Source organism: Tetrao urogallus (assembly GCF_951394365.1).
Source record: "Tetrao urogallus genome assembly, chromosome: 6".
Classification (NCBI taxonomy): Eukaryota; Metazoa; Chordata; class Aves; order Galliformes; family Phasianidae; genus Tetrao; species Tetrao urogallus.
Window position 1 is genome coordinate 45,476,647 of NC_136819.1, and position 18,325 is coordinate 45,494,971.

Consider the following 18,325-nt stretch of genomic DNA (forward strand, 5'->3'; position numbering starts at 1 on the left):
TGTGACTGCATTGTGAATTTAGGAAAGATCCTTGCACATGGCAGTCAGATGCTGAGAAATATAAGCTAAATAAGGCCCAATTGCTCATTAAAAATGTAATGGATTTTGTTCAGCTGTTTTTCACAAATAAATTAATATTTTGTTTAATCCAAACTCCTCTGTGCAATAGATGCAGGAAGCTTAAAAGAGTCCAGTAGCAATAGCTTTGTTTGCTGCTGCTGCAACAGTTTTTTGGATACAGGAAACGCTAGGAGAAAATCTGTCACCTGTTCACTTAAGTTCACTGATGGGTCTTCTGTTAAAACAGAAACCGAGTGTCCTGGTTGCTGCTTAAGTTAAGAGAAAGTCTGGATCAACATAGCCCATAAACATAAGGCTTTCTTTTACTTTTGTATAATGATTAGAGCTCAGACAAGAAGAGCATTAGGCCACTTAACAACTGAAATATGAGTTACGTTTTTATTTTTTCTGTGTGATTTATTCTGGTGTAAAATAATTTCTAAGTAAAAGAAGAGTTAAGTGGATCCTGGCCTATGTCTGGTGATATCTAATTATTAATCTAAACTCAGATATATCTTTCTATTATTTATCCCAAAGTAGAGATTGTTGGTCAAGTCATAGGTCTGACGTGTTTCCAGGTCTTTGGTAGGCAGTCTGAATTCAGATTAAATCTCTGAGGGGTACAGCCTGTGGAACTGCAAGAATAAATGTTTTGGAAATATTTTCATGGATAGCTTCAGCCACTGAAAGCACCGCTAACACATAGGCATTAGATAGTGAAGAATATTGTGTAGTCAATATCTTTCTCACTTTGTAAAGGTACTACTGTATTCATTGTCAAGAAAGAAAATTAAGACTTATAATTTAGCTTGCTGGTTCTTCTTTTCAGTCTGCTCTTTGTTAGAAAGCTTCCTCGCATCATGATAGACAGAAATTACTCAAGTGCAAATAGAGTTTAGTACAAGTTTTAGGCAAGAGCAAGTCATCTGTATGTTGCCAAATGCATTATTGAAGCATAAAGATTAAATAATTATATTAGTGGATCTAATGTATGAATGATGTGGACAGCAGAGATTTTGGGGCAAGGGATTTGAAATTAAAAAAAAAAAAAAAAGAAAGCAAGGGAAATAAAAGCATGATTCAGCCAAGTAGAGATAGTCTAGTATAACAGAATGATGCTGATCTTGTATTTTTATTTTTTGGGCCTTTATTATGCAAAGGTTATCTTATATTGTACCAGTGTGTACATATGTTCTCAATTTGAAAACTGTTCATATAATTCATCACTGTAGAACTTCAATAAAAGCACTGTAGTGTCATAGTAAAGAACATGGCAATCTGCCTTATTTTTCTCTATCTTGTTTTAATCTGGGATGGAAGAAGAGTGTTTGATATATCCAGGGAATGGCAAAGATACCTATTAATGATTATAAAGAGGGATTTGATTTTATATAATATTCTTCAAATTGATTCTGTCCAGCACATATGTGTTAATGAAACACACTTAAGTCAGAATTTTTCTTTAAAATTACTCATTTATAATGGCGAACAAATGAAATTGGTAATAAAGGAAGAGAACTCTACAGGCAAATTACAGCAAATATAAGCAAGTAGAGATCTGAAATGATCTTAATTAAGCCCCGGCAACTTATTAGTGTCTTCAGGTTCCTCTGTAAATTATTAAAAAATAATTCATCTTTAATTTCTTCTTAGTTTGTTTGTGCAGACGCTGGAACTAAACTAGCTGAGTCAACAATCTTGCATAAACAGATGATTGCCTCACTGCCTGGAGTAAGTACTGAATCAAAAATTCATCTCTGAGTTTTGGTTTTTAAAATTATGTCTTATCAGCTCATAATGGTTCATTTGAATGTTCTTTCTTTTTCATTTCTTCTGTGGTTGGCAAGGTGTGTTGCATCCAGTAGCTGATAGGCTTCTTCCTTTTTATGAATGTTGAAAAGTTTTGGACTTGATGCTGCTTCTCTTACTTTTGCTAATGATCTTTAGTCCCATGTCTGACTTTAGCTGGAGCCTGTATTCAAGTAGCTCTTTAATAATGCCTTTCCTTTCCTCCCAACAGAGTGTTTTAATTTACATGTGGTTTAAGTAAGTAGATGACATTGCTGTAAAAAGGTTTGATAGGAAAATGATCATTTCAGAAAAAAAATTAAAGGAACCAAGTAGCTCACTGCTTGAATGAAACAGGAACTCAGAGGGAAGATTTTTGTGATGGAACGTTATTATTCAGAGGTCTGAGTATGATATCTTTTATAATTCTGTTATTCAATACTCCACATAAAGTGGATGGAGGATATGCTGACAGGGCTGTCAGTGACCTTTTTACTGTTTGTTACTCTGTCAAGGGAACTGGCAGGCATAGCATTTGAAAAAACAGAAAGTGGTATAATTCAACAGCAAGTAGATTGATACTAACTTTGGAAAATGGGAATCATCTGGATGAATTGCTTAAAAATAGAATGCTAACTGTTTTTTGAATTTCAGACGCTAAAACTCAATTGTGGCTTAATAAATTTGTGGTCAAAAATAAATCTGATTTATTTGTGCACTCAGCTTCTGTATTTCAAAGCACAAGTGATTAAATAAAGGTCAAAGAAGAATATCTCCCCCCTCTATAAACATTTTGCAATATTTTGTGCTGAGCCTATGTCTTGGGGTTTGACTGGGTTTTTGTTTTGTTTTGTTTTTCTACTGTAAGAAGAAACATACCAAATTTAATAATTTCATCCTATATCCTCTAAAGTTACTCGGACTCTAAAATTGAGGCAAATATAAAGACTTGATTTTGAGGAATGTTGGACATTTCTAGTTCCCCTTGAATTCAGCCAGAATCGTCTTCATCTCTGATTATTAAAATATAAACATTATATGATACCTTGTGGTCAGCCATATCATCTTCTGAAAGCTTTTCTCCAGATTTCTCTGGTTTGGAAACCTTTATTTAATCTGATGGCTTTGTTACATTGAGTATTGTGCACATCTTGGGCATGTCTTATACTAGCCAAAGGCCAAACTGGCATTTTTCATTGTTCTGGGAAAGGGACTATGAAAATTTGTGCTGTGGGAATGCAAGTGCCACATTGAATCCTTTTGTTTTCCCTTTGGGGTTTTTCTTTCTCTGGCATGCATTACTTCTCAGTGCTTACATGGTTATGCTCAAATTCATATCGTTCATACGAATTGGATTTATTCCTTCTCTCCCTTGCATCCTCCTTTCAAAATTACGACTAGCTTGAATGCTGTATGAGTTTACTACAGGAATACCCCAGAAAAATTCGTTAGTTAAAAAACCAACCAACCAGCCAACCTACCAACAAACAAAAAACCCAACCCAAACAACAAAAAAAACTTAACAAATTTTAGTGATGTTCATTTCAGTGATGCTTACACAGAAAATACACTAGGCCAATCATTTACCCTGTTTTTCCACCATGATTCATGTGAACATAAGAACAGTCTTATTAAAATCCTTAAAATTATCCTTACAAAATTCAGTCTGTGACTGAATTTTGTTTTCTGCAATCACAGCTGATTGGTTTTACTTGCAGAGATGCTCAGCTGCTTGAAGAACTGAGTTGCTAAGCTCTCATCAAACTTTTAAGACTTTGATTTTGGACCACTGTAAATTTCAGGAGCTGCATGACAAAGATATTATTGAAAGTTTCATTGGTTAATCTTTCATTGCTGTCACAGATAAAGATCATTTTATGGTGCATGAATAAGTTACACTGACTGATCTATCTTTTGATACTATCATCAGATAAGATAATGTTACAGAGAAAAGAAAGGCATAAAAGAATGCCTATTTCTAATTAAAGTAATTCAATTAAAAAGTAAAGAATTTGAAACAGACAAAAACAAACCTGTGTTGTGATGCACAAGAAGCAAAACCAAAAACACTAATTTATTTGAAAGCTGGTGCTTAAACTTGTTTCTTTTATGTTCTAGTGTGGAACAGCAGCAATGGAGTGCATGAGGCAGTATGTTGGGGAAGTGCTGGATTTCATTGCAGATATGCATACCTTAACCAAACTGAAGGTTGGTTATGGGCATACATAAAGTGTATATGGAATTTTTGTTGTTTTAAATATGCTTTCCATAATTATCCTGCCTGGAAGGAACCACTGTAAGTCTTTGAGGAAGACTGACTTTGTTTTTCTCTCTCTCTTTCTCTCTCTCTTTCTCTCTGTTTTTGTTTGTTTATCTCATGTATTCGCTTGCTCACTTTCCCTTGTCCTCTCCACTATACTCTGTGCCCTGGAGGGGACAATTTTTTGCAGAATAATAATACTACAGAAGAGGAAGAATTCCTGTGAAATTGAAAATCTCATCTCTTGAAACCCACAGTAACCTTGTTTTACTGGACAAAGTACCTTTTTTTTGTATGTTCTTACCCCATTGGCCTTATGCCTTGAATCCCATTGTAATTTAAAAGAAAATCTTCAGTAGGAGAGGCAGCCTTTTGTACAGTAGCTGGAGTAGAAATTTACTTCAAAGTACAAAATAATTAATCATTTTAAGCTGGATTGAATTGCCTTCCAGCTGTATCCTTTAAAATTATTCACCCATTTCTCTTCCAGTTCAGAGCTACTTTCAAAAGAGATTGGCAAATAAATCATAAATGAGAAAGAGATACATCTAATTTGTCACTTCCATAGAAACAGAGAATGGGAAAAAATCATGTGAAAATACTTGCAGATTATCCTCTCTTCTGTGTAAAAAGTTTCTGTGTGAAGACTTTTTCCACTTGTGCTTATTTTTTTGGTACCCCTTTTCCCTTGAATTGCAGTCTGCTTTTTAGAAATGCTTTTGCAAAGCAAAAGTCTGAGTTGATAATTTCTTATGCTTGGTAGGGCTATTTATTTAGTACACTTGTATACCTAGATATAGCTAAGATATGAACTAAAACTTTACCCAGTTTGTCACTTTTATATTTTTGAATTAGACAAGATATCCAAATGTGTGCTTTGTAGCATTATAAAATGAAATTGGAACCAACTTCTTCAAAATTGCATGCTGTATTTGTTTGAGTCCATGTTGTCTGAGTCCATGTAATACAGGACTCTACCAAAAACATAAGAGAGACAAAAAATGCTAGTAATTTTATTTATTTTAGTTATTAAACTTGGCTATCTTTGCAAAATTGAAAGACGGTTCTTATTAAATATGATGAATTTGAGAAATCAGAACCCAGATTTTTCACTTCCAAATTCTAGTAGGATCATAAGGTAAACTTATTATGTGTTTCCAGCATTGTTGGGAAAATATTGCATATGTTTCGAAGTTTAGAAATAGTCAGAATTTTAAACAAATCCACAACATCTTGATTTACTTTCTTTTAAGCTGATTAAATATAATTGTTTATGTTGCCTGGGATTTATTGACCTTGGTGTTCCTACCCAGTTGTACAATTTCTTACTATGGATGTGTATTGAAAAACTATCAAGAGCATCTGGACAAAGAAATTCCCATAGTGAATATCATAGGATTTTTATGACTAGTTACATTTCAACAGCAAAAGTTGAATCGTTTCACCTTTTCAAATTTTCAAAGCTTTTGAAGTTCTAGATGTTGAGTGATGTTCTTCAGAAGATAAAAATTGAGAAAAGATTATTAAATACTATCCTATAAATTCCAGTGAACAAATAGTTCCATTATCGATTAATTTCCAGCGTGTTATTTTGGGTGCCTGAGAATAGTTCCCTTTTCTGTGAAAGAAGTTAATTAAGTTAATTATTTTCAGTTCTATATATTCTCAAATATTGCATTATAAGCAAGATATAAATGTTAATTCTCAAGATAACCACATTCCAGTTTATTTCTTCTGTTCAGGTTATTATCTTTCTTTTCCTTTGGGATCACACTTTCATTGCTAACGCTCAGGCTTTATTTGCCACTATTTTTGAAGAATAAAATTGCCTGCATATCTTTCTATCCTTCTTACCTGTCTGTAGCAAAGTCACTAGATATACATGGTGATAGGTTGTTTTTTTTTTGTTTTTTTTTTTTTTTTTTTTTTGTTTTTGTTTTTGTTTTTTTCCTCTCAAGGAGACTTCAAGTAATTTTGAGAGTATAAATTGCTGGGGGTCAGATCCTGTTATAGAATATTATTGATTTTGATTCTTTCATAATAATTCAATTATTGATAGCCTTTTTTTCTTATGCAAAGCACATATTTATATGTACTCAGCATATGTTCTGTTAGTTCAGAGACAGAAGGTAATGCAAAGTTAGCTCAGAAATATGGAGTTATCTTGAGGAGCACCAGTGAAACATACCTTGCCACTGTCAAAACAGCATAAGTTATTTTTCCAGGAAGAAATGTATGCCAGTGTCTTGGTAAAAGGTTTAGCCCTTGTATTTCTGGGGCTTAAAGGCATTTGTTCCAAATAACTTGAGCAGCACAGTCATATCATTGGTGAATGAGAGACATCTTATTTCTGTATGTGGAAACAGAATATTGCATAGTTCAATTGTACAAGGAAGACATTTCCTGCCCAGGGTGCTCCCCTTTTGAATGGCTGGATTATTTGATCTTTAGTTAAATTGTCTGGATGTGCAACTGTTAGTTTGCACTTACCAGCTTTGAGTTTTTGGTACAACAGATACTTAGACATTTTGTAAAATTAACCTTTTGCATGGGCTCTTGAGAACATGGCCTCCTTGAAAAAAGCTGCATCATAATACTCTTATTAATTAGAAACTGGAGAATGTTTTAAAACCCGTTTCTAAGTTAGATTATGTAGTTTTAGTCTCAAGCTAGAGATCTCAAGAAGGGAAGTGAAACAGAATACTCTTTTCAGATAGGAAATAAGATCTTTGCCTTGCAGAGTCATATGAAGACTTGTTCTCAGCCACTGCATGAAGACACGTTTGGAGGGCATCTGAAAGTTGGTTTAGCTCAGATTACTGCTATGGAAATCACACGAGGAAACCACAGAGACAACAAAGCTGTGATCCGATATTTGCCTTGGCTTTACCATCCTCCTTCAGCAATGCAACAAGGGTGAGAATGCTTTTCCACAAAAAGGAACACAAACATGAATTAGAAGTCTCCATAGAATTCTATGTTGCCAGATTGAGTTAGGATCCATTGTTAGGATTGGTGGCCATGAGTATTAAAAATGCTCATCAGCATCTCCCTGATCTCTATCTGAGAAGCTTGTCAGTGCAACATTTAAAGCAGAGACCAGCGGAAGTATCTCCTTTGACTTGAATGGAGTTGCATTGGAAAATGAACTTGATTCTCCATCTTGAAACAGACAGTGAAAAGCATGCAAGTAATTTATTAGTCCTATAATTATATAAAATGTGGTCATAGAAAAATGGAAATTATGCCCCTTGATATTATTCATCACAAATAAGCAAGATCTTTAAGTGTAAGTCTGCGTAGATGGTGGTAAAAGATACCTAGGGAGAAATCCTGCTCTTCAAGAACTATTTGTTATTTTTTTTTCAGTGTGAGAAATCCTAATGTGCAACTTCTTATCTTTAAAAAGAAGAGCAAAGCACTGTCCTTTGTCTTACAGTGCTAGCAAGTGTAGAGTGTAGCTCACTGGACTGTATTTTAATGAATCTGTATTCTAGTCCCAGTTTTGTCTCAGGCTTTCTGCCTGAGCTTCTGAGGACTAAGCTATTTGGTTTCCAGTCCTGCAGATAGAACATATATAGGTTTGAATTAAGGAGAATAAGAAACTCTTTGGGCTACAGTTTGTTATTAGTAAAAGTCACATTTTATATTCTGAGGTGAAGATGCGGACTTCCCACAAGACCCTGTATCTATTTGAGGGTGAACATTTTATCAGTCTGCACAAAAAAGTACATTAGTGGAATGTACCTTTGTTTCTAGGAGACCTTGACAATAACATTAAATTATAAATGAGTGAGAGTAGTGAGTGGCCTACTAGGTAGTAATTTGTTGATCTAAAATATTTTTTTCCCATGCCTTTGTGTTCAAATGAGTGTGTAGTCTGAACTGTTTCACAGGAAGGGAACAGACAAGATGACTCCAGAAAATACCATTCCTTCTTAGATTAACCACAGAGCTTCACAATTAAGCTTTGCACTAGATGGCGAATGAATAATTAATAACAGTCACAAAGAAGCACATTCTCTGCCTCCAGAGGAATGCAGTTCTAATGTCCAGGGGGAGACAAAGGAAAAAAAGGAATGAACTCCACTTGGAGTTTATGTATGGAGAAGTGGAACACAGCGAAAGTAAGGCAGGGCAGAGCATCTGAGTTTCAGAGCTAGCTGTAGAATGAAGAATACCTTGTCATAGCCTTGTCAGCTGTGTGCTGTCCTGTGAAACAAAGAGGAGCACTTCTGTTTGGGCAATCCTCATTTGATGGTTTCTGTGTAAAAAAAAATCACTGTGTGTGGATCAGGTGAATCCATGTATGTTTTATCCTTATGTAGAAAGCACTCCTTAGGCTCCTCCAGTTATGTTCTGTTGGGTTTGTTAAAGATTATGTCAACTCCACTAAATTCTGTGTTGTTCTAGACTTCCTATAAGCTGTACCAATGATTTGTGCTTCCAGAACTTAAGACTGCATCTGCATAATGTTTAAAGAGATTCTTTGTTTTGGGGAAGAAGTAGAAAACTTTGCAGCATTATAAAATCCGCTCTTTCTTGACAGGCCCAAAGAATTCATAGAATGTGTTTCACATATTCGTTTGCTGTCCTGGCTACTCCTGGGGTCACTGACACACAATGTTGTCTGTCCAAATTCTCCATCATCTTGCATGCCTATTCCACTGGATGCAGGTTCACAAATTGCTGACCACCTTATTGTTATTCTGATTGGGTTTCCAGAGCAATCGAAGGTAAGGGATTCTGCATTTTAAGAGGAGATGTGGTGTATACTGGCCTCACTCTTGAAAATATTTATCACTAAGTTGTCTTTTGATGGTGATATAAAATTTTAAATTTCACAAGTCTTATCAAAACTGCATCATGTAAACTAATATCCTGTTTAAAATGGCTTACACTTCCAGCACAGAATCCCGCAGACCCTTTCTGAAGTAATCCAATAATGCTATTCTGAGAGTTTAAGAACCCTCTGCCTTTTTTATATTCAAGAAAAGCTTCCACTGGATTGAAGCAACCAACAGAGGGATATATATTTCTTCTGATGTGAAAAGGAGGTCTATAACATTAAAATCCGAAATCTAGGGAAAGAAATCTCTACAGTTTTTCTTGCAAAGTTAGCTCTTCATGTATAGAAAACTGGTGATGAAATCATTACAAATAAGTTAAATCTCTTAAACTTTTCCAAAATATCTCACTACAAGAATGGGGAAGGACAAACTCAATTCCAAATTGAATCTTTAGCAATTACCATCTCTGTAGCAAATCTCAGGAGATTTGAATAAGAATTCTAAAGTACAGTGGTACTGTAAAACCTATTAATGATGCTGTGATCAAAAATTAATTACAAACAGTGATGGTTCAAGTACAACTTTTTGTTTCTAAAGAAGCTACTGACAAGAGAGTTACTGCAAATCATAAGCAATTTGTGACAGTAGCTAAACGCAAATATAACAGTACAGTTGCACCAACCAGAATTTTATTAACTGCAAAAGCAGGAGGATTATGCATATTTATAGTACTTAAAATCCCCCTTTCTTTCCCCTCACTCAGCCAATGCACTGGTGCTTCCCATTCATGTCTCCTGACTTTTTTTTTTTGTCTTTTTTTCTTTAGTCAATTACCTCTTTCCTGTTACCAAGCAACCACAGCAATATTTGATGTGGTCATACTGCCACAAAGCATGGATCACTGCTGCACTATAAAACTGAGAAAACATTTCTGACCAGTAACATCATTCTTTTAAGGGAGTAGTAAATGTTCAGGACTCCTGGAGCCTCAGACATTGCAATACATAACACTTATTAGCAAAGTCATGCTTGAGTCCACAGGATTAATTCTCTGTTAGCTTCGTAGAACTTACTTTCCTGGACTGTAAACAGCTGTGTCCCAGCAAGACAGAAACAGATCACAGTTGTACAATGATGTATTTTGTGATACACTTCCTTGTAGGTGATCAGACTAATAGATGTGATTGATGCATCCAGGCTTCCCTTAGATGGTGGTAGGAGTTTTCCAGCAAGAGTCTCAGGATTAGTCTTTAGTACCTGTTCTGCAAAACTAACCTTTCCTTTGGAGGGACTGACTTTAATGTTGTACACTAAGATTGAATGGGATTGTGCAAATGCAGTTTTTAGGCCATGGATATGAAATTACTTATAAACATGGAGTTGTTATCAAACATGATTAGTTCCTAATTGAAGAGAAACATTCAGGAAAGTGGAGCACAAGACTCATGGTGCAATGCATGAGAGGGGAGTACTTTTGGGAAAGCCCCAGTATTATACTCCAATTACTTTTTTCAATAAACATTGTCCTCTCTTTTCTATTTCTACAGACATCTGTTCTGCACATGTGTTCCCTCTTCCATGCATTTATATTTGCTCAGCTGTGGACAGTGTATTGTGAACAAACAGCAGTAGCTCCAACCGTCCAGAATCAGAACGAATTTAGTTTTACAGCGATCCTTACAGCCCTGGAGTTCTGGAGCCGAGTGACACCTAGCATCCTACAGCTGATGGCCCACAACAAAGTGGTGAGTCAGATGTGTATAGATTAAACTTGGATGGGGCTTGGCTTTGTTTCCACGTTCCAGTGGAATACATCAGTCTCTGAATAACTTTTTAAAGCAACATTGATACTTTGAGAAATTAAAGAGAAAGATAGTATTGGTTTAACTTTACAGTGGGCCTCAGATAGGATATAGCCAGGATTTGCCTGAAACAGAGGTGTAGTGTTCTGGAGCTAGTCACTGCTTGTTGGACTGAGGGCTCTCTGCTTCAAGTCTCATTTTATGTATCCCTGCTCTTCCCACTGTTCCTATTGCTTCATCTTACTCTGCCTCACACAAGCAACTGAGTGTTTTAGGATAATTCTGTGAATATCCTTTTTAATTGTTTTTTTTACCATACAATGGTGAAAAACACACAGAGTTGACGCTTCACAATTCATAACCCATTGGTTGCTTATCAATAATAAGGCACGTAGTTATCTCTAAAAACACTTCTGAGTAGCTAATAACTTGAATCTCCAGAGATAAAGTTTGAAAGGGAATTATTCATGGTGCCCAGAAATTATCCAGGCCATTAAAAAAAAAAAAATTCTAATTATTCACTTACCTCAAATGCTCATTCTTTATGGAGAAACTTCATACAGTAAGAAATCAAAAATGTGTGATTGGCTTTCACACAGGTGCTACCTCTGCTCCCCACTGATTAATGATTCTCTATGCATGCAGGTGTAGGATTGAGATCTTGTTTATGATGGGCAAGATGTATTGTTAGCCACTTCTCAGGACATGAAGAGTGTGGTAACATTACTGTATGTTAATGACGGATTGACTTTAACTGAGTTGGTAACTAGTAAACAAGTGAGGAAGATTCTTTATAGATGGCCTCATCCTCTAAGCAACATGCTCTGAAATCTGGAGTTTTCATTCTTTTTTGTTTCTTTTGCTGCTTTTTTTTCCTCCCTTTTTTAAAATGGGAGTTATTTAATGGAATTCCCCTTTACCCTTGTAAGGAATCTTTCACACCACCTTTGAACCTTTGTACCACCTTCTGAGCTTTGTAATTGCATAGGTGCGTAGGCTGTATTTGGAATGTCTCTGGCACTCTTTCCTTGTGTCTTGTCCATATCAAGAGGCAAGGAACATGTGAAACTGTCTTTAAATGATATTTCAGCCACTCTGTGAGAGCTGTACATAGTGTAACTTGCTAGCCAGTTTAGTCAGACACAAAGGAAAATGTCAAACTTTAGGACAAAGAAATGACCTGGAAACCTCAAGTTCCACTTTTTATTCTCAAAGCATCTCAGTGTGTGACTTTAGTGCAAATTATTAAACTATTTGCCTTGGCTCTTGCTCTGTGAAATGTGATAATAATACTTGCTCATTTCACGTGGGTGTTGGGAGGTTAATTAGTGTTTGCCTAAAGTGCTTTGAAGGTTAAAAAAAAAAAAGACTACATAAAAGTTAATTATTGTCAGGGGAATTTACACATAGCATATCCAGGCACTGTAAATACTCACTGTTGACTCAAGGTGTTTTTCTTGAACCTATGAATTTACATAATATAAAACATAAAATGTTGTCTACCACCAAATAAATAATGTCTTCACCTGTCATAATTAATCATACAAAATGAAAGAATTATAGATTAGCTGCCAGTTCAGAACAGTAAATTGTCTTCTGATAGTAGAAAAAAAGATGTTTTGTGTGACTATGTTAATTTTTAAAGGATTCAGTAAATAAAAATATCATTTTCTGACACCTTGATTGATGAGAACTATACAGCAAAGGCAAGTAAAAGGATTTATGATGTCTGAAAGGAAGAAAGCTGAAGACAATTTGTTTTGATGCATGATAGGAATTAAAATTCATCAAACACTTTGAAATATTTGACAGATGTTGCTGCATCAGGAGAAAACTAAATAAAGTGTGTTTTTTATGTACGTATTATCTTATGTGTATTTAGTAAATATGCATCGAGTGATCCAGTATAACTGCCAAGCAAACAGAGGAAGGTTCTTCTTAGTGTTAGCTTAGTGTACAATACTGGATATTGATTTGTTTTAATTCTTGATTTTTTTTTTTTTTTTTTTTTTTTTTTTTTTTTTACAAGATGGTGGAAATGGTATGTCTGCATGTGATTAGTTTAATGGAGGCTTTACAGGAATGCAACTCTACTATCTTTGTAAAGGTAGGTGTATCACATTATGAACATTTAGTCAAGGATGTTGTTTATCAATTGTGATTACTAGAGGGTGGTCCCTGCAAGTCTTAAAAACAACAACAGAAGTAGAATTTGAATGTTAGTGAAGAAATAAAATCTAGTAGAGCATAACAAAAATTATAATCTCTAGTAAGGTCAGACTCTAATTTAAAATCCATATTCACCTGATATTTTGAAATGGACTTCTGATCTACTTTCTCCTTTGGTTGTTGTGATGGTCTTATTCACCTAATGATCTCAACTAGTATCTCTGACTTATGAGAACCTCTAGGTATTGTCTGAATTTTCAGCCATTCTGTAATCTTAAATCATCACGGATCCTTTGGAGATCACCTCATTGATCGGTTCTCAAAATTCTTCTAAGTTGATTACAAAGCCTTATTCCACAGTAGTGTATTAAATGCCAGGGTGTCTTTCTTAGTCAAATATTATTTGATAATAATAAATCTTTCCAATGGATGTGCTACAGGCTATTTTTAATTAAAAAATCAAATAAGGCATGCTTTGTTAATGTAAAACTGCTTTTGAAATCAGCAGTCAGGCTCCTGAGCATTTTCTGAACTATTCAGATCAGAAAAGAATAGCTTGTGAAATGGTTGTACAAGCATGGATCAATTTTATTAGCCTTTTTTTACCTCTTTTGCTATCATATTATTCTGAAGGTGTTCCCCTTCCCCTACAGAAAATTATAACAAACTAAGTAGTTAGATGCACTCTGAACCTAGCTGATATGTGTTGGTAGTTCTTCAATTCCATAAAGGAAACTTTGTGCTAATGTTTTACTCCCATCTTTTATGGTGAAGGAGGAATTGAAAATATAGTAGCTAAAATGAAAGGATTTGATGTTAACTGACCTGAAAATATTCACATACATCGTGAAAATATTTGCTGTCAGTAATGTCTGAATTCATCACAAAAATTCTGTCACTGTAGGGACATCAAAGTAATTGTCACTGTCTCTAGAGGAGCTGGGGGCAGTCTAGGATGTCCAGGATTTGACAAGGATATGTCTTCAAAGAAAATGGAAAAATGGCTTTAAAGCTGTCAAAAGAGAGGCTTTTGAGGCTTAATTCCCATCACAATTCGCATATGCACTTACAGAGGTTACATTTCAGAGTACATATCAATAATATGCTAAATCAGGTTAAATCAGGTTTTTGTTACTACAAAATCAGGCCCATAAGCTTATGAAATTTAGTTAACGTGCTTGCTTTCCTGCTGTGTGGATGGGAGGTGAAAGAGAAGAGTCTGGATGGCCAAATCCCATTTACTTAAAATGCAGTCATGAATTGTAGTCCCAGGTTACTAACTTTTTCAGAACTAATTAATTGTGTAAGTATTTATCCTAGTTTTTTTTTCCAACATTCTTTCACCAAGTACAGTAATTCCTCTTGGAACTGAGCATAGTCCTGATCATTTGTCATTCACGCTTTGTCTACTGCAGTGTCTTTTATTCCACCTGAAGAATCCAGGTGCTACAAAAACTTATTGTTAATGAAGTCATTATGTAATTGTGTGATTTAACACATATGTCCAATGCACCGCAATGAGAAGGTTTTGGATGATGACACGCCATTTATACTAAGTGGACATTTTCTGAAAATCTGTCTTAAAACAAGAGAGAAATGGAAGACATGAAAAATTCAGCTCTCTCTCACTGAAAGAAGAGCTGTCTGATAAAAGCATTCTTTTATCTCCTCCTTTGTGTTGATTCTATGAGGATCTGTCCTCCAAATACTGTACTGACCTCTGCTATTAGACTCATTCTGATTTTGGCAGAGACATATCTTTGATTGCTTTCTCTGATCTTTAAATGATTTCCTGTTCTCTTAGAGGATGATTTTTGGATCTGACCTTAGGATATTTTGACTGATCTGTTGAGAAAACAAAGTTTATTTCCTGTGAAAATATTTCAACGATTATATGTTTATTTTTCTTTTTAAGTGGGTAGAGTAGAGGAGCCAGAAAAGCACAGTAACTGATCTACTGTCCAGCCTGGCTTCTGTCAGAACTTACACTGGAATCTACATGATCCTGTTGAAAATATCAATTCCAAAAATTGACAGTGACAGCAGTCTGTTCTTCCAGCTGTTTTTTTCTAGCCAGCTTTATGTATTATTCCTTTGTGTAGAAAAGGCTGGCTGGGAACTAGGTCATAAAGCTTAAGTGCTTCAATAAAAATTTCTTCTTGTCTCATTTATCTAAGTGGCAGCTGTAGGAGTGGAGGGTTTACTTTCTTGTGCCTAAAGGAGAATATTAGTTGTCCTCCATGTGTCCAGATTCTGGAAGATGGAAGTGGTGTTGGATGACATTAATCTTATCTAACCTTAGACTTCTGTGGCATAAATATCAATATGAGCTAGTTTCCTTGGCTATCCTTCTTAGTCAATGGATATAAACACATATTTTTAGGCCATGACTCATCTTTATCTATTTTAGATATCCAGTTCATCTTGTACCAAAGCAGTGATGAGAAGTGCTTATTGTTTTCAGCTGACTCTAAAAGATGTCCAGTTGGTTGGTTTGGATGCAAAGGGAGGTACCTTGGACCTGAGGAAAATTCCCTTCCCTGTGTTTTCTGCCTACCTTCTTTCCTTGCTTGCTTTACCTCCGATACCAGTTCTGTCTCTACTGGATAATTTCATAGTGAAGTCATTAATTCTGGGTGAAATTTCAGTGATATTTGTTAATGGCAGTAGGACACAGAACGTGGATTTTCACTATATGTTTCCTGTTCCCACCTCTCCAACAGTCACATCTGGACTTAGGGGCACTAGGCGTTACTAGGCACTTAATTTAGTGTCCACAGAATGACATAGAGAATTCCCACACTTACTACATCTGGCTACTTTCTGGCTGTTTTGGTATTCATCTGTCTGTAAATGCTGAGGTCCTTTATTTGATAGGCTAAATAATTGGTCCTGACAGATCTGCATATGATTCTCCAGCAAAATAGCACTGAAATTGAAAAAATTATCATTCCTTGCACAAGGCAAACAGCACTTTATCTAATGTTGTCAATAGTGATTAGGTTTAACTTGCAGCTCCTGGTAGCATAATTGGTACATTACAAATTTGGATGCCATTAAGAAGGAACATTTTAGAACAATAATCTCAGTGGTTAAATTAATATTGGAGAACACGAATACTTCTGTTAGAAGGGCCTTTCTGTCTTCTAGAAGCTTGTCATGTTATACTTAGAAATAAAAGTTCTCCGAGGAGCAGAAGACTGAAATAAATACCAGCATTTCTACAGTTAGGAAAGTATATCTGCGCTTGCAAGTGCACGGGTCACATTCTGCAATGAAGCAGTGACACTGACCTAGTGGCTTATGAAGTGCTGGTTACTATTTAAATATCTGCCTTTTATTAGGAACTTCTCTGTTTTTTCAGTTCTTGATGGATGCTTTGCAATGTGGAATATGTGCTGTATTCATTCTGTTATTGCTCATCTACACATACAGGTATGCCCTTGACAGGAAAATAAGAAGTGATTTCCTTTATTTTTTTATTTTAATTTTGCACTCTTGTCACTGTCTAAGGCAATCCCTAGACAGAATATCGGTAGATACTACTGGTGCTTCATCAACCTGCAAACAAAGGAAGCTGGCTTCTTAACCTCAGAGTCATTTGCCGCAAAACATATGCAACATTGAAAAATAACCACATTTGTAAATATATAGTTCAGTCCCTGTGCATTTTGACAACTAAATGGGTTAGATGTACCTTTCTTTGTCTCATGGTTACTACAGCATGTCTACAGTCACTTGTATAATAACAAAATGCATCTCTTCTTGCAGCTAATACCAATGTGGTTGCCAATGATACAGTCAAATCTTAAGGTAAGTTGTTTCTCATAACTTGTTCTTTTATTCTTTGTCTCATGTATTTCTGTATATTCTGGAAGAAGGGTTACTAGACTCGGTCTCCAAACTCTCTGAAAGTAGGTCATTGAGTCACATCCAGGTGCACTGGATAGCTCAGCACTTCAGAAGGTCTTGGGTATCTTAGCGTCATCAGCTAAGATATGTGCTCTGAGCTCAGTCCTGCTCTTCCTTTCCCTTTTGAAATACTTCTTACTGGGTTCTGCAGCTAGCCTTTTATTTTTTAATGAAGTGATTGTTCTCTGAGCTGTGGTTTTCCTGTTCTGGAGTTGAAAATTCTGTAACAGATCAGGACTGGGAGTCTTAGTGATTTGTAGGCACACTTGTAATTCATGGCAACACTAGAGTGGAGGATTTGGAAGAAAGAAACATGACTCTGGGGTAGTAGAGGAGCTTTCCCTGGCCAACAGCAACACTGGATGACAATAATACAGTATTAATGCATATATTAAAGGAGATAAACTAAATGTTTTACATTATTTTAACAGCATTTGTCTGCTGGACTTCAGCTGCGCCTCCAAGCCATCCAGAGCAATGTCAACCATCACAGCCTAAGGATGTTACAGGGGTCAGGACAAATGAACAACAGCTTGTCAGTGCTGCGCAAATGGCTGCAGTGTACCCAGTTTAAAATGGCTCAAGTGGAAATTCAATCATCAGAAGCTGCATCTCAATTTTATCCTTTATGATTCACATAAATTGCTCCAAATATTAATTTTTAGTCTAGCAATAATGGAGTTAGAGCTGTAGAACACCTTTTGTAATAATCAGTATACAGAGTATATACTGTATCTACACTTTTTAGCCTAGAACAGATTGTGGAAAAGTTTATGTGAAGCTAAGAGTCTGATCCTGTCAGTCCTTAATTACATTAATCATTTATACTCAAAGGAGCAGGATCAACAGGTATTCAAGTCTGCATTCACAAACATGTATTTTGCGGGATTGGACTTAAATCTATCTCATTGTACATATCTCTCTGATCACTGAAATATCTCGTTAATAAATGTTTCTTTACGTTATTTTTGAAGCTAATACAAAAATCACCTTTCTTTAACTTCTATTTTTTTTTAAACTAGAATTGTGGGTATTCTCAAATATGGAAGTGCTATGTTGCTATTTTTTGATGATAATAAAGAAAACTGGCTTTTTAGGAACCTTTATAGTTATTTGGGGGGAGACTTTTTTTTTTTTTTTCCAGATTCACAGCTGGCAATGCAATAAAACCTGTCACCACAAAACAGTGGTGTTCTAATGAGGCTTTTTGTCATCATCTTCTGGGAAAACAGCAGCTTTTAAGGAGAGTTATTATAAAGTGCACTTAGAAATTTGATTGTTAAACTGTGCCAATTCATTTGTCTTTTTTTCTTTAACACTGTTTTCCAAATCTGCCAAGCCTCATTTATTATTTTTTGAAATATTGCTTTTACTTCATTGATGCTGTGCTGCTCTTTGTAGGTTTCATATAAGCCTCTGATTTTTTGTGAATACTGTATTGTATTCTTCTGTAATACTTGTATACAGTGCAATTAAAAATGGATAACTCAGACTTATTCTGATTGATGTCTACAGAAATTGTATTTTGAGACTTCAAGAGAGCA

The 18,325-nt window shown here is 35.5% G+C and overlaps 1 protein-coding gene across 2 annotated transcripts in view; it reads left to right on the forward strand.

Moving 5' to 3' along the window:
- UNC79 (unc-79 homolog, NALCN channel complex subunit) overlaps positions 1-17,413 on the forward strand; it is a gene marked incomplete at both ends in the record, with an annotated part of 94,361 nt that extends 76,948 nt beyond the window's left edge. For both annotated transcript variants that reach the window (XM_079537210.1, XM_079537211.1), the window contains 8 exons: positions 1,714-1,791; positions 3,967-4,056; positions 6,849-7,024; positions 8,658-8,844; positions 10,446-10,643; positions 12,730-12,807; positions 16,641-16,682; positions 17,213-17,413. In XM_079537210.1, coding sequence (XP_079393336.1) covers positions 1,714-1,791; positions 3,967-4,056; positions 6,849-7,024; positions 8,658-8,844; positions 10,446-10,643; positions 12,730-12,807; positions 16,641-16,682; positions 17,213-17,413 — 1,050 coding nt within the window. The remainder of the gene's footprint in view (positions 1-1,713; positions 1,792-3,966; positions 4,057-6,848; positions 7,025-8,657; positions 8,845-10,445; positions 10,644-12,729; positions 12,808-16,640; positions 16,683-17,212) is intronic.
- Between the last annotated feature and the right edge of the window lie 912 nt (positions 17,414-18,325).